This window comes from Pituophis catenifer, unplaced genomic scaffold (genome assembly GCF_029215685.1).
Source record: "Pituophis catenifer annectens isolate HBS135680 unplaced genomic scaffold, rPitCat1.0.hap2 SCAF_2, whole genome shotgun sequence".
Lineage (NCBI taxonomy): Eukaryota > Metazoa > Chordata > Lepidosauria > Squamata > Colubridae > Pituophis > Pituophis catenifer.
The window spans coordinates 158,072,758-158,089,074 of record NW_027256882.1 but is presented as its reverse complement, the minus strand read 5'-3'; the positions used below and the strand labels follow the sequence as shown (position 1 = coordinate 158,089,074).

At 43.8% G+C, this 16,317-nt stretch overlaps 1 protein-coding gene across 1 annotated transcript in view; it reads right to left on the bottom strand.

Annotated features, from left to right (window-relative positions):
- Positions 1 to 16,317, bottom strand: part of FMNL3 (formin like 3) — a 110,727-nt gene that overhangs the window by 4,981 nt on the left and 89,429 nt on the right. Inside the window, 9 exon segments of the mRNA XM_070937872.1 lie at positions 2 to 30; positions 6,330 to 6,441; positions 7,380 to 7,469; positions 10,309 to 10,410; positions 11,102 to 11,262; positions 13,742 to 13,871; positions 14,208 to 14,288; positions 14,856 to 14,924; positions 15,798 to 16,032. Of these exon segments, the coding sequence (XP_070793973.1) occupies positions 2 to 30; positions 6,330 to 6,441; positions 7,380 to 7,469; positions 10,309 to 10,410; positions 11,102 to 11,262; positions 13,742 to 13,871; positions 14,208 to 14,288; positions 14,856 to 14,924; positions 15,798 to 16,032 (1,009 nt within the window).

The following is a 16,317-nucleotide window of genomic DNA, read 5'->3' as shown; positions in this document are numbered from 1 at the left end:
GCCAGTTGGAAAGGCAGGGCATGTAAGAATCTACAGGAGAAAGGAAAATGTTGTCAGAAAGGAAGCAGGGCATCCCCAGGGAGTCCACGAATGAGGGATAGCTAGGGATGCTGTTAAGATATTTAAATTTAGTAGCTGGAGCAATGGGGTTGTATAATGAACCAAATATATTATACAGTTAAGAGTTGATTGGAGAGTGCTGGCTCTTGTGTGAGGCAATCTGCACTGTGTTGGGTTGCTATGAGTGGTGGTGGGGAGTTTCCTTCCCCCCCACACACCTTTTTTCTTCTGTGTGCCCTGTGTGCTCTGAGATTTACCTCATGATGCCCCTGTTTGCCTATTTTGTTTGATATGTGTGTGTGTCTGTGTGTATCTATATATCTACAGTATCTATCTACATCTACATCATCTATATATCTATATCTATATCTATCTATCATCTATCATCTATCATCTATCAATCTTCTATCATCTATCTATCATCTATCTATCTATCTATCTATCTATCTATCTATCTATCTATCTATCTAATCATCTATCTATCTATCATCTATCTATCTATCATCTATCTATTTATCATCTATCTGTCTATCTATCTATCTATCTATCTATCTATCTATCTATCTATCTATCATCTATCTATCTATCTATCTATCTATCTATCTATCTATCTAAAACTACCGTATTTCCCCGAAAATAAGACCCTGTCATAAATTTTTTTGAACCCTGAAATAAGCACTTGGCCTTATTTTCGGGGAGATCTTATTATTTTGGGGTGAATGGAGGAAACCAGAGGAAATGGCAGGGACCAGCTGCGCATGTGTTTAAATATTTTTGGGGAGGGCTTATTTTCAGGGGAGGGCTTATTTTAGTGCATGCGCTAAAGCCCAATTGGGCTTATTATCAGGGGATGTCTCATTTTAGGGGAAACAGGGTACAAGCGTCCCTGACTTCCATTTAGACACCTGCTGCGCAATTCCCTGACAGACGCTCTGAAATTAGTTCATTTTGCTGCCAGATGAGGTGGAAGAAGGCAGATGACAAAGCCACTATTTGTGTCCCTGGAGGACTTTTCACAACCCATCAAGTCTACACCCTTCTAGACCCTAATGAAGCATTTTGCAGTACAACATTTTCCCCTTAGAGGTGCTTTCCTTCTATAAAAAGGACTTCCACCTTCCTCCAGCAGAAAGAGTTGGTGGTTAGCAAAACATCAGTTGGGGATAAACAACTGCCAAGGCTACTTATTCACTTTGGTGCCCAAGTGCAAATCTTTGGTTGTTGGTACCCCATGTAGGCAGCAAAGCCAAAATTAGGCTCCAGGATTCCAGAGAACTGTGTTTCCTTACTCCTGTAGATGAATTGAGGGGGAACTAGAGGCAAATGGTTCTTGCTGCTATGGAAACAATTAGAACAAAAATTCTTAGACAATTCTTTAAACAAAGAGCAAGGCAACAGGAAAGAGAAGGGAAACTATTTTCTATCCATGCAAGACAATTTAGGAGTACATAAAGATTGGTAAAATACTGCCCATTTAGCCTTATGGGAGCCCTGGTGGCACAGTGGTTAGAATGCAGTACTGCAGGCAAACTCTGCCCATAGCTTAGAGTTCGATCCTGATCAGCTCAAGGTTGACTCAGCCTTCCATCCTTCCGAGGTCGGTAAAATGAGGACCCAGATTGTGGGGGGCAATAAAGCACTATGAAGTGGTATATAAATCTAAGCGCTACTGCTATTGCCTCTTGCTGGATTGTGACAATTTGAAAAGTCACTCAGAATTATCTCCCCTCCTGCAGCAGACACTTGAAGTAGAAAGAGGCCCATTTGTATAAGGCCAGCTCCTAAACTGTGTGGCTAAATCTGAAATGCAGATGTTTTCCTAGCTGTTCATAAAAATCATATTGCATGCTGTTTAGTAGAAATGCAAGCCTAGTTCCCTAGCCCAGGCTATCATCTCAAAATGAGGAAGGCCTTTCCAATCAGCTATGACCTGGAATTCTTTAAAGAACTCCATTTCCCACTTTTGAATGAAACACTAGCATGCTTAACTTTCTGCCCATTTTGCATAGTCTATCCTTTTATGGAAAAAGACAAAGTTCTGAAAAGGTTCCTTCAGAAACTAGAAACATTTTTCTGCTTCTTTTGACTCAAAAACAGGCTCAGCCAAAAGATGACTCAACAGGTGGTCTGGAAGATCTATGGATACTTGAACTACACAAGTCATCAGCCGGGGCATGCATCTTTCCAGTTTCTGCTCCTCTTTCTCCAAAACACGTACTTAGATTACAATTCATTTCTCAATTTTCTGGGAGTGAACTGCCCTGACTCAAAGGGAGTAATTTAGACATGACTAAAATTGCTTTCCTTCTCTTCTTTCCATTCAAGACAACCTTGGGAGCTGGATGATTGAAAAGGGAAAGAAAATGTTTCTCTCCTCCAAAAGGGTATTGGATTTGTGTATTTCTGTATTTCTATGGAGGATGTCAAAAACCAGAGCTTTTCATCCCTTCTCTGCCACCTGGTTCACCTTGAACTAATCTGTTCCTTTGGCTAGGAACACTTAATTATATAGTTGCATCAAGAAGAAATAGGAGATTAACTGTGGTGTCCTTGGTGCTCTTTGAGCTTGGTGAGTGATATGAGTTTAAACCTAATTAAGCCTAATTTCAGATTATCACAATCCAGCAAATAGCAATACAATAGCAATAGTACTTATACAGGTAGTCCTCGACTTACAACAGTTTGTTTAGTGCCTGTACAAAGTTACAAAGGCACTGAAAAATGTGACTTATGACCATTTTTCACAGTTACGGCCTTGGAAGTATTCCCGTGATCATCTGATCAAAATTCAGACGCTTGACAACTGGTTCATATTAATGACCATAGCTGTGTCCCAAGGTCATGTGATCACCTTTTGTGACCTTCTGATAAGCAAAGTCTATGGGGACGCCAGATTCACTTTACAACCGGGTTACTAGCTGTTCAACTGCTGTGATCCATTTAACAACTGTGGCACGAAAAGTCGTAAAATGGAGCAAAACTCACATAATGAAATGTCTCACTTAACAACATAAATTTCGGACTCGATTGTGGTTGTAAGTCAAGGACTACCTGTATATTGCCCCATAGTGCTTTATAGCACTCTCTGGGTGGTTTACAATGTCTGCATTGTACAGGAATAGCAGCATCCAGGACTCAGGCAAAGGCCAGTTTCCCATTGGTAAAACTAAAAACTAGAAAGTCACAGCCAATGCTTCAACTTAGTCACCAAAGCATACTCTTTTTCTTCACCCTAGGATGTTTAGGTCAGTACTTAAAACATACAGACCCCACATCTACAGTCTAAACTGATGCAGTCTAACTTTAGCAAAACAATGTGCCACTTGCACACTTTGGCCTCCAGCAGAAGACCAGCAAAATCTGATACTGGGGACAGGATTGTGATGGTTTTCTTGATTGTGCACTTAGCAGATATCACTGCCATCCCCAACGAGTGTTTCAGCAGCATCAGTGAACCGGCTACCCAACCCCAACCCCATCCCCCTAAATCAAGGGTGGATTTAGTAAGCTAGTATACTGTATTAGTGTGATAAGGTGGATCCTGGGAACAGAGGACAGACTGAAACATGCAATCAGGAGAGGATATCCGTGATAATTTTGTCATGCCAACCATGCAGGGATAAAAAAAACAGGTTGAGTCAATGCAGGGATTCTCAACAGGGAAGGGCAAGGGGGCATCAACATTTTTTAGGAGGGCTCAGTGGTTCTTTTTAAAGTTGTTATTATTTAGCATTTTCTTTCGAAAATACCAGAAAGTTAGCAGGGGGGAAAAAAAATTCTGAAAATGAGTATTTATGAAAAACAATGTTCTGGTCTGAGCCAATGCCTAAGGGGAAATGGAATGTTTTTTTTAGAAGGGATTGGGGGGGACACAGCGATTCTGGCAAGACCATTATGCCGGGAGATGGTCAAGCCAACCCTGCTGAAGCCCCCCCACCTCTTTTGTTCAACCTCTGACATCGAAGGCAGAACAATCCCCAAGGATATCAGCTGCGGTTGGGATTTCTAGGCAACGCTGCCAATTACACAGGACGATTCTGTTCCTGCACCGGGGGGGTGGGGGGGAGAGCAGGAGCAGATCGAGGGGAAGGAGTTGAGAAGCCCTGAGCTCATGGGAGAAGGCGGGAAGGCATGCGAGAAGGAATTCTCGGGGGTCCGTGGCAGAGAAGGAGTTGCATGCAGAAGAGGTGGCAACTGACGATCCAGGGTGGATACCTTTGATGGGGGAGGTGAGTGGAGCTAACAGTTGGGCTCCTCGTGGTGAGACGGCTCGCAGAAAAAGCGAGAGCCCCTCTTCGCCGTACGGGCAGTGAAGGGGACACTCTTCAATACTGTGGGATGGGAAGGGATGGATGGACAGAGACATAGAGACATCAGATTGTTCAATATGCAGTGCACAGCTTAAGATAAAACTGTGTGTAATGGCACTCAAAAGATATGCACCGTGGTCCATAAGGCTACAGCCAGCAGTGAAATGTTACCGGTTCACACCGGTTCAGGCGAACCGGTAGTGATAAAAACTACCGGTTTGGGCGAACTGGTAGTAAAAAAAAGCTACCAGTTCCTCTGAACCGGTATTTCCAATGATCAGCTGTGCCGCACAATTTAAAATTGCTAGAAAGCAGGAAATCCTGCTTTCTAGTGAATCTAAATTGCGCGTTACAGTGTTCCCCCCCTTGCTGTTCTACTTCCCCTCCCAAGCCTCATTTTTCCACGCGAAGCACGCATTTGGCACATACTGCACGTGCACATGTATGCAACGTGCATATGGTGCACACTGTGCATAAGTGCGTAGCGTGCATGCACGAGCAGCGAACTGGTGGCAAACCGGGGAAGATTTCACCACTGGCTACAGCCACCAACAACGATGCACCCAATGCTGGAAAGCTGGATTTCTGCTCTTTACAGGGCAAGTGGCCCAAAGCCAAGACTCCATCACATCAGAGCCGGCTTGGAAGAAATCCTCTGCACAGGAAAATTGGATCATTTCACTAGCCTTTAGGTTTCCAATGAAGAGGGTGGGGGGGGAAGCAACGTTTTCTCTCTGCCCTGTTTTTTTCCTGCCCTAATAAGCAGGATTATGGATACTCAAAGTATGAAAATACAGGCTGAGTTTAACACCTTTCAGGTGGGTGGTTAGGAGGCATTCAATTCACACCATTTTATTCTCACTGTCTTTCTCTCACGCACGAACATGGATTACTCGCACCCAGGATAGGAGAGGGTGACCTTCACAATCAGAACTGCTGCCACCAGCACCTTCCTTACCCCAACTCCTGGTTTGAGAAGACTCCAAATCAGACTTTCTGAGGAGCACCTACAATGACTTGTCAGATCTGGGTGACAGCTGTCTGGCAGTCTTCTCACAACATGGGCTCATTATCTCTAGGCCTAAAATTTTACTGATGTGGAAGCAGCAGAATAAGATGGGTGGTAAGAAGAGAGAGCTATGGGCACCAGGGGCATCCCAGAAGGCAGGCTTTTAAGGCCACAGGCTACCAGGGATTGACAACTGACCAGGACTTCTAGACCTCAGCTTCAAAAATCCAGGCACCCACTAGATCGGGAGTCTCCCACCTTGGCAACTTTAAGACTTGTGGACTTCAACTCCCAGAATTCCTCAGCCAGCAAAGCTGAGGAATTCTGGGAATTGAATTCCACAAGTCTTAAAGTTGCCAAGGTGGGAGACCGCTGCATTAGATGATGTCAGGATTTTTGCTTCTGTCTGATGGTTGGGCATATTTCTGTAGCCCAGACGTAGCAGCCCAACAGCTGATTCATGGTGGGACATCTATTGATCCCCAAAGAGTAACAAAAAGTGCCAAAGGAAGCAAAATTCCTGGAACTTTACTGAAAATTTAAGCAAGGGAAGCAGTTCTGTCAGTCAGGGCTGGGAAAGCTGCCTGAGCAAGAATAATCTTGCTTTTGAAATAGTTGCTACAGAAGCCTCAGCTATGGTTTTACTGCTCTCTCTTGGGCTTTTTGATATGATTCAATCATGCTTCAGTTCAAGACTGGTGCTTTCTGAAATACATCTTAAAACGATGTCATCCCCTATTAATCTGGGAACGGCATGATGTTGAAGCCTGATTCCCTGTGAAAGAGGGTAATGAGGATTTTTAAAGGCCCTGGGCTAAGGTTAAGAGGACCCAATACCCAAATATGTTGCAAGTAGCAGATCTCCTTTTTCCTTTTCTGGCATCACGGTAAAGTTTTCCCTGGAAGAACATGAAAGCCCAGGAAATTAGAATGGTAGGATCAGGAGTTACCTGTAATAATATCCTCAATGGTCCCATCTTTGCCTTCATAAACAGGTCGGTGGTCCTTGGCTTGGCGTCGCCTCAGCTCAGCAATTAACTCTTGCTGCTGCCATTTGTTGCGCTGCAAAGACAACTGGGGATGGTCAAGGAGAAAAAAAGCAACAGACACTGCCCAGCTTGACCACTACACATCCTGCTCTGCAATGGTGGGTTGCCCCCGGTTTGGACCGGTTCGCAAGAACCGGTAGTAAAACTGGTGGGAGGCTCCGCCCGGATGTCATCATAAGTGATCTGCGCATGCGGGCACGATGCGAACCGGTAGTAAAGGTAAGTAGAACCCACCCCTGCTGCTCTGTGACCGATCCAAAAGAAGGTTGAGAAATCCAAATTGGGGTTTATCTCATGTCCATTCAATCTGGTTTCCTTTCATTCACAATACAATGCACTACATGAGTCAGATAACACATCCAACCCAGACTGACAATATGTGTTGCAATGGCAAATACACACTAACATCAGACTAAGACTCTGCTTGAGTTCCTCCACGAGATGTTTTATCACCAAGGAAGGTTCATATCTGTCCCTGGAGTCAGAAGATCAAGAATTTCCCTGGGAACAGATTTGTAGATAAGTAGGCAGCCCAGGCTGAAATATCTATATTTGTGATTATTTCTACCCTAACATGGATAGAAAACCATGGGAAAGCTAAGATCTCTTTAACGAGGAACCAATGAACATGTCAGAATACAGAGAAGCAGAGACCTAGCCGGATGCCTATTCTAAAAGCAGGTACAGATGGCATAGGCTGCACCTTTTCTGGTAAAGCATCCCATGCTTTGGTAGACACCCTTCCATTCTCTAATGAGATACCATCCAAGAGTAGCAGCTAATACTCTAATGATATAATAAAATATATTACAAGCAAGTTGAAGCTCTACCAAAGCCCATGAGACATAATGATGAAACAATTCTCCTGCGAGTTGACACACACAACACCCACACAGCGGCTTCTCGAATTGTTGCCAACCATACAACATGATGTCCTGGAGCATCTCTTACCTTCTCTAGCCTCTTAGCTTCTTGGGCCAATGCCTGTTCCCTTTGGGCCTGTTCCTGCTTCTTGCGCAGTTCATTCTCTTGCTCTGCATCCTGAAAGAGAAAGAACAGTGCAAAAGTAGGGTAGAGAAGCACTGGTCAATGGCCAGGTAGGTAGAATGGATGTAAAGATGGAATCTAGGTCAACTAGACCGGTTGGTTAGTTGGTTCTCCAAGGTCTCAGACTGGACAGTTTTATTCCAGCCCAAGTGCTATCTCAGATTGTTTTATCCAGAGATGCTAAGACTGAGCCTGAGATTTTTTGTCTACAGAGCAGGTAACTTTATTCCTATTGTGTTTGTATATGTTTTCTGTTTTAAAAAAAAACACTTTGTATCTGTCTCCATATGGTTAACACCACTTATATAGGCAAATAATGGCAGCAGACAAAGAGAGTGTGATCCAGATTTTGGAAAGCCAAGTTCCCCTATGAAATAGAGAGGTTCCCATAGAGAGGGGCTCCTCGGGGTGCCGTCAGCCAAACAATGTCGACTGGCGGCCCCCAGGGGGAGAGCCTTCTCTGTGGGGGCACCTGCCATCTGGAACGAGCTCCCCCCGGAGTTACGGAGGATCCAAGACCTACGCATCTTCCGCCGCGCCCTAAAAACGTTTTTATTCCAACAGGCTGGTCTGGCCTAACTCTCCCTTTTAAATTGGCCTTTAAATTGGCTTTTAAATTGGGTTTTAAATCTCTTTTAGATAAATTTGGATGTTTTAATCTTTGAACCTAAACCTAAATTATTTAACCTGTTTTTTTAATAGTTTTTAACTTTTGTATGTCTTTGTATTTATTTATGGCTGTTCACCGCCCTGAGTCCCTTGGGAGTAGGGCGGTATACAAATATGAAAATAAATAAATAAATAAATAAATAAAAATACACCTGGTAAATTTTGCCTGCACTTCAATGGGCGATTGTAGGAAAGGGTTATTCTGGCCAGGACATGAAGCTGCCTGGATGAATAAAGCTAAGGAAATTCACAGCAGACACTTCTCTTGTTTTTTTTCTTGGAAAGCTCAGAAGACCTAATGTCTTCTTTTTTCTATTCCTTAGTAAAGAAATTATTCTTATAATTTAGCTTTGATCTATTTCCCCATAAGGTAGACTTTTTAAAATGAATCACTGACCCCATTTCTGACAAATGCAGATCTGATTACCTAGTACAGTTGCTTTGTTGCATTTGGGATGAAGCAAGAAAGAACTTGCCATAATAAATGTATTAATGAATTTTGAAAGGGCAGCTGCCTCCCTTAAGGGCCTCAGCTTGCAGCAAAGCCTATGTAAATACATGAGGCCCCAATTCTCTGTTCCACTGGGAACCCCGCTCAGAAAAACAACTGTGAACAGCTCAAGCTGGGATATTAATACCACTGACCAACACAGGTAGTCCTCTACTTATGACCGTTCCTTAGCGGCTGCTTGAAGTTACAATGGACCCACCTGGCGGCTACTTACAACCTGGATTTGAAGTTTTAATGGTTGCCTCCCCTGGTCATGTAACTAAATTTTAGATGCTCAGCAACTGGGCTGCATTTACACCTGTTTGCAATGTCCCACATCTTATGACCACGTTTTACAACAGATTTGCCGAAAACAGGCATTTATTTCCAGTTTTCTGCACCCACAGCGAACCAATAGTTCATGTAACACCCATGCGGTTTGCTTAACGACTATGGTGCCTGCTTTACAACTGCCACAAAAAAGATTGTAAAATGAGTTCGGTCATGTAACCGAACTTTATGACCGACAATCATTTTATGACTGCCATGACTTATAACCATGATGAGCAGGCTCTATTACTGTCATAAGCCAAGGACTACCCATACTTTGAAATCCAGGGATGTAAGAGAGTAGTTCTATGAGCCATGGTGGTGCAGTGGTTAGAGTGCGGTACTGCAGGCTACTTCTGCTGATCACCATCTGCCAGCAGTTTGGCAGATCGAATCTCACCAGGCTCAAGGTTGACTCAGCCTTCCATCCTTCCGAGGTAGGTAAAATGAGGACCCAGAATGTTGGGGGCAATAGGCTGTCAACTGCTTAGAGAGGGCTGTAAAACACTGTGAAGCGGTATATAAGTCTAAGTGCTATTGCTATTGCTATTGCTATGCCACTGCTAACTATAAAGACACCAGGTTATTGCACTCCCTGATTATAAGTGCTTTTTCGCTGAAAGAAACCATCTCTCTCTTTTTCCATCTGGTTGTTTCCTTGCCAGCTGGCCTACCATTCTCTTCCTCTGTCTGGGCTTTGCTTGTCAGCTCTGATCCTAGATCTGTGATGGCTTCTCCCAACAATGGAAAAAAAGTCTATAATTAACACACGTGATGGTTGCTCTGGAAGATGCTCTGGGGAGGTAACATTTTGGAAAGCTGCTTGGCTGAGATGAGTGGCCTGGCACAGGAGATCTTCATTCAGGAGATCTTCATTCTAGCCCACACAGGAAGAACATTCTAATTCCCTTATTCACTGGCCATGCCTAGTCCCAGCCAAAGCTGCTTTCTCTAGGAGCGTGTCCAGCAGAGCTTAATGATAGACATTTACGACTGGGCCAGTGGTGGGTTGCTCCCGGTTCTTGTGAACCAGTAGTAAAAGCGGCGGGAGGCTCCGCCCACCCACCTGGACATCATCATGGACGATCTGCGCATGTGCAGAAGCTTCTGTGCATGCACAGAATTGTGCGCGCGCGCGCACGAGCAAAGCAAGCACACACACTCCCATTGCGAACTGGTAGTAAAGGTAAGTAGAAAACACCCCTGGACTGGGCTCCCAAATTCATACAAGATCAAGCATGCAGTTCTGTTGCTTCTAAAGTAGCCAGCTAGAACAGTGTTTTTCAATGTTGGCAACTAAAGTTGAAAAATACCTATCTCGAATCTCCACTTCCCAACCCTCACCTTGTAGGCTCTGATAAAACGTGCAAAGACTGGAAAGAAAACCGAGGGCGGTGTCGTCTTGGGGCTCTCGCCAAAATAGCGCACGACCGTGTTGTAGGCTTCCTGTCACAAAAGATAAGCAAGATGAACGAAACAGTAGCTTCTGCAGACCTTCAGGCTTGCTGTAGACCAGTGGTTCTCAACCTTCCTAATGCCTCGACCCTTTAATACAGTTCCTCATGTTGTGGTGACCCCCAACCATAAAATTATTCCTAAAACAGTTGAAAATACTTGTTTTCTGATGGTCTTAGGTGACCCCTGTGAAAGGGTCGTTTGACCCCCAAAGGGGTTGCAACCCACAGGTTGAGAACCACTGCTGTAGACAGAGGCTACCAAGCTTAACTGCCAGTACTTTTAGGCTTGAGTGTCGAAACAACCGTGCAGTGCATTAAGCACTGCAAACCCAGAAATCCGATCTACACAGCAGAACAGCGTTTTCTAACAGCTGTAAAGAAAAGGCATCCACTTCTCCACACAATCTTTCTGCACAAGAATATGAGCAGGAACAAGCACTCTCTGACGTCAGTCACACATCTCTGCTGTTGAATAAATATGGATTAGTCAAATCTGGCACTAAATATATCTGCAAAATCACACACAGCAGGATGTTCATACATGGTCCAGGGTGCACTCAGTATATGGAGTTCATATACCAGCTTCATGCACTTGAATGCTTCAGCACCAGAGAGGAGCAAAGTTTTGGTTGCAAGCTCTTCTCTATTAATCCTTGTCATCCAGTTGCCCCTCCGCTCACCTCCGCTGTCTTAGCATCTTTCTGGAGTCGGTCCAACTTCCCCTCGTTGGCAATCAAGAAGTTACGCAGGATACTGTGTTCATGCAAACTGCACTCCCGCCGAATCAGGTCCATTCCACGCCCCAGTTCCTTCACATCCAGCAGCACATTCTCCAGGGACACTGCGGAGTAAGGGAAGTCACCAAGTGGGTCTCGGGACAACTTGGGTTGAAGAATTTCAAAGGAGTTTATAGGCTTACAGGGGGCTAGGAGAGCATTTGTGTTTCTGTGCCAGAGACAGGCAGAAGGTGCATCAGGATCTATACGCGGATCTTTGGGGAAATAAAATGAAACCCCTCCATCCCCAGCCCAAATTTGATGGACATACAGAATGTTTTGAATAACTTAGTGCAACATTAGTGCACAAGGTCAATTGTGTTCTGATACTGAAAAAAAAATCCTAGGATTAAAACGTGCTCAGAGGTACCTGGTACTTGTAGGTACAAGTCATGCCTTTAGCATTTAATTCTGGTTGATGACTCCCAGGTTTGTGTTTAAGCTGCTCTGTTGTACACTGCTACACTAATTTATTAACAATATATCCTGCTGCTCAAAGAACTGGATTCCATTATACTAGCTTTCACAAAGCCACAACTCAACATAATTTGAGAAAACTGTCTTTTAAGTATTCGGTTTAATCCTTTAGTTCTTCTACTTGACTCCTTGATAATATCATTTCTTGTCCTCACCTCTTCCCATCTCCCTCTCCCTCTTCCACACTCAATATTCAATCTTCTCAAGAGCAGTGATCTTCTCTAAGGTTACTCAGCAAAGAATTCTGTCCATCAACAAATAGCCACACGCTAATTAAAAACAAGCGGTGGATTCTGTATACAGTCTGTTCCCCAATCATCTCTCACTCCAGCTTATATAAACATGGCCTCTCTCACCCTGATGCCTTCAAATGTACATTTCCCAGAACTCCCAGTTGGGGTACTGAGGCTTTCATGGGGATGCCATGGACTGGCACCAACCACTTGCCAAATTGCACAGAAAGTTTGTCAGAAGAAGGGGGAAGGCAATTAGGAATTCCACACAAACTTTTGTTATGAACCATGTTGTGCTGGAGCCAGCTTATACTGTATCAGCTCACCAGAGCCAATTGTTAAATTTTCTGGAATTTTGCAGATCGGTTTAGAACAGAGCTGAGCTGCAGTGCCTAGCAGGTCAATCAGCTGTTTGGTGGCTAGCAATGAGCTGTGGCCATGAAGCCTAGTTGGTTGTTGTTATACATTTATCAACATGCCACTTGTTATAAACCATTCAGAGACATCAAGTAAAAAGATTGAGAAGTAAAACTTCGGATCTTAGGGGCCTCCTGAAATGAGCTGGGTTCACAAAAATTGGACACTGAAAGATCAAGCACATTGTGTAAAGCCTATATTTTCACAGCAGAGACAGGAACCTGAGTGGTTTTGAGCCACTTATCCCAGATAGTTTATGTTAAGCAAACTCAGAAGAGAAGGCCAAAATGCTTCCCTTCAATCACTTGCACAGCAGCCCTGCGCAAGAGGTGGCCACTCTCTTGTCACTCTGTTACTCTCTCCTTTGAATTGCATCCCTTCTGTTCCAGCTGTATTAGCTGTAAAAAGGCATCTCCAACCTCACCAAAATTATTTACGTTATCAGTTTCCTAGAGCTGCAAAAGAACAGCAACAGCTTAACATGCTGCACAACAAAGTCTGGGACAGTGGCCAAGAAGGCAGCTGCCTTTATCACTGTGACAGCTTCAGATTAATTTGAATGCCACTGCATCACTCAATAAGCTATTTGTACAGGAGGAGGGGCAGACTGCTTCTGTGTCAATTGGATCATCTGAATCCAGCAAATCAGTGGAAGCCTGTTTGAATCCTAAGAAAGAAACCCAAAGAGCTGTCTCTGTACATTAGCACAGCTGATCTCCAGGACAGAAAGCTGTGGTTTACCGCAGCCATCCTCAAGCTGATAGAGTGGCAGCTGTCAGGAGAACCCCCTGACAGGATTGACCTGTCCCTATTCAGCAGGGGCAGGGAGATCCTTAACCCTCCAGATGTGAGTGTTGGATACCAATTGCCATCAGCTCCAGGAACACTGCAAAAAAATATTGTTGCCCAACATCTCTGGAGGGCCCCGTTCTCTAAGTTGTTAGAAGCTTAGGTGTGTGGTCTCAAGTCCACTTTTTAGTCTGAGAAGCTTAGCAACAGGAAATTCCGTTCCCAATTATATTTCATGTATTTATATACCAGCACACCTATCAGTCTGCTTAGTGCTTGCCTTGTTTCACCACTACCCTTTCTGGAAACAATCTGCATACTAAGCGAAATGCAGCAATATTTGTTTCATACATTATGCCATATATTATATATCAGATTGCAGGTAGTTTCCCTCTACAAGTCAGATCATATTCCTTCCAGTACTCTAAGACAAAGCCAGAGGCTTCTACATATCCAGAAAATGTTGCCTTCGAATTCCATACCATCTCCAGATAGATAGCAAAAAAAAATTGCTGATTTTTTTATATGAAGGAGAGTCTGGAAATGAAGCAACTAATGGGGTCCTCACTAAGACCAGGATGAAACAAAGATGGCATTTATGGTTGTCACGGTTGAAGGGACCATCTACCTGCTGCTGCTTTTTCCACAAAGTGCAGTTCCTGCCAGAAGGTGCTCAGCTCAGGATATTTCTCCTTCACCATCATGGCAATGAAATGTAGAAGAGTCAGCTTCCGGTCAGTTGATTTGGTGTCCAACAGCTTCCAGGTTAGAAATGAGGAAGAACAAATTATCAATTCATCAGCATCAGTGTGTGCAAACATTAGACCACGGTACACGCATGTGAACACAGACAATCCCATCTGTTCAGTTACATGCATGGACATTGACATGGAATGCCCTGTGGGGAAATGCATTCACTCATTAGAATTCAAAAGCAAGGGTAGTGTGAAAAAGTGCACAGTGCTGTACGTTGTGATAGGACATTAATTACTAAATTCTTTCTTCTTAGGATACCTCTAACAAATCCAATTGGCTACTCTTTACAGATATATGGATCATAACCATATGAGCCTCTTCCATGGCTCTTCCCTTACCAAATCCAGACTCTGCAGCTTGAAGCCATAAACCGAGCCACGCTTGCTGCTGTTCATGTAGTTGCCAAGGGCCAGGATGATCTGTGGGGAGAGAAGAGGAGAAGTCGATCCAGGGTACAAGGAGCAAGAGAAAACTCCAGCCAGTGAAGCCCAGGGCACGAGTACCTGGGATGAATTTTCTCTGCCTCTGCAGAAACCACATTCCAAGTTACGAGTCTACAGCTCCTGAACGAATAGTAATTGAAAGTAAACCTTTCTTTGTTGTTATAGAAACGGCTAGTACATATTAAGTATGTAAAAGTACAAAGTTGAGGCTGTAATTTTATTATGTTATTCTATTGTGCTAAAAAGAGACAGAAGTCAATGCTTTTCTTTTCCTTGTCCCCTTTACCCTACACTTTTTGCTTTCCCTCCCCTCTTTTTCCCACTATTTTCATTTATATTTTTATACTTCGGTGAGTTTAATAAAATTGCAATTTTAAAAAAGGAAAGTAAGGCCTTTCACAGGCTCAGAGGCTCCCTTCGTTTGCTTCTTTACTTCATCTGGGTTGAATTTTAGCATCCAAAAAAGTGTATGAGGAGTAAATGGTGGTGGTTGTGCTCCAACTTTCCATTGTTAACTACGTTAATGCCAGCTGACTGACCTACCTCTAGCATTCGCTTGAGCTTCTGTGACGATTTGACGGACGCTGAGGCAGCGATAATGGCACTGAGTTGCTATAAGAGACAGAAACCAAAAGAGCATTACAGTATTATTGCTGGTTTAGCACCTGAACACTTTAAAAAAATGATCATTTGGGAACTTAGGTAGAATCACATCACAGTGGAACAAGATCTCTGAGTGCATCAAGAAACATAGACTGAGTGAGTAGAATCAGAGGGACACCTACCCAGTGCAGATGCTTTTTTCATCCCTAACAACTATTCTGTTGGATCTCAGGGATAAAGATTTCCTCGGCCTTTCCTAAATCTGGAGTTAGTGGAAGATGCACCTGAGGCAATCAAAAAATGTAATCTACTCTAGGGCTATGAGCTTTGGTAGCGCAGTGGTTAGAGTGCAGTACAGCAGGTAGGCTGCAGTACTGCACTCTAACAACTGCGCCACCAAACTGCCTGAAATTTGGCAGTTCGAATCTCACTAGGCTCAAGGTTGACTCAGCCTTCCATCCTTCCGAGTTGAAAATGAAGACCCAAATTGTTGGGGGCAATAGGCTGACTCTGTAAACCACTTGGAGAGGGCTGTAAAAAGCACTGTAAAGCGGTATATAAGTCTAAGGGCTATTGCTATATTTGCTTGCTTGCTTGCATCACCCATTTTGCCAGGCAGCCCAACTAGTAAAGTAAAGATTTTCAAAAGGACAATATAATTGTCATTCTATGAAATTCTACATCATAAATATATGTCCTAGTGCCATTGTAGACACACAACTGGCTTCCTGGAGCAGAAGAAATAGAAAGATCATCCTCGAGCACATCCTTTCCTGTCCTATACTGTATGCATATTTACTCAGAAAAGAGTCCCCTCAAACTTAGTACCGCTTAAGTCCACATCACTGCAATTGTACCAGCTCCAAAAAGAACTTGTGTTACCGGCATGAGCATCTGGATGTTTTCACTGAAGTTGCCCAGGAACGCCATAATGGACATGCGCTGGGTCAGACGTTCGACTTTGCTGAAGTGCAGCATGAAGCGGTCCTCATCTGACAATTCCTCCACCGGCTTCCTCTCCTTCTCATACTGGCGCAGTAGCTTGACCTCATTCTCCGTTGGCAGAAAGCGCATCAGGCACTCCACAAAGTCCACTGGTAAGGTCTTCAGGTCAAACCTAAAAGAGGCCCCAATGAAGACATTCATCTCTATCAGAGATGGAAGATCTGGCTGCTGATGGGCAAAGGATGCACAGGGAGGTACTCTCTTAGCATTCCGTGATCCTCTCATCTAGGAATCTTCAACTTTGAGTCTCATAAAGCTTGTGGGCCTAACTCCAAGTGACCTGAAACTTAAGCCCTAGTTAGGAAAAAGTGATCTGCCTTTATCTTGACTGTCAGCTGTGTGAGGAAGAAGGGAAGAAAGTGGTTGATAAGGAAAAAAAGAGTGTTTCAGAAAGACA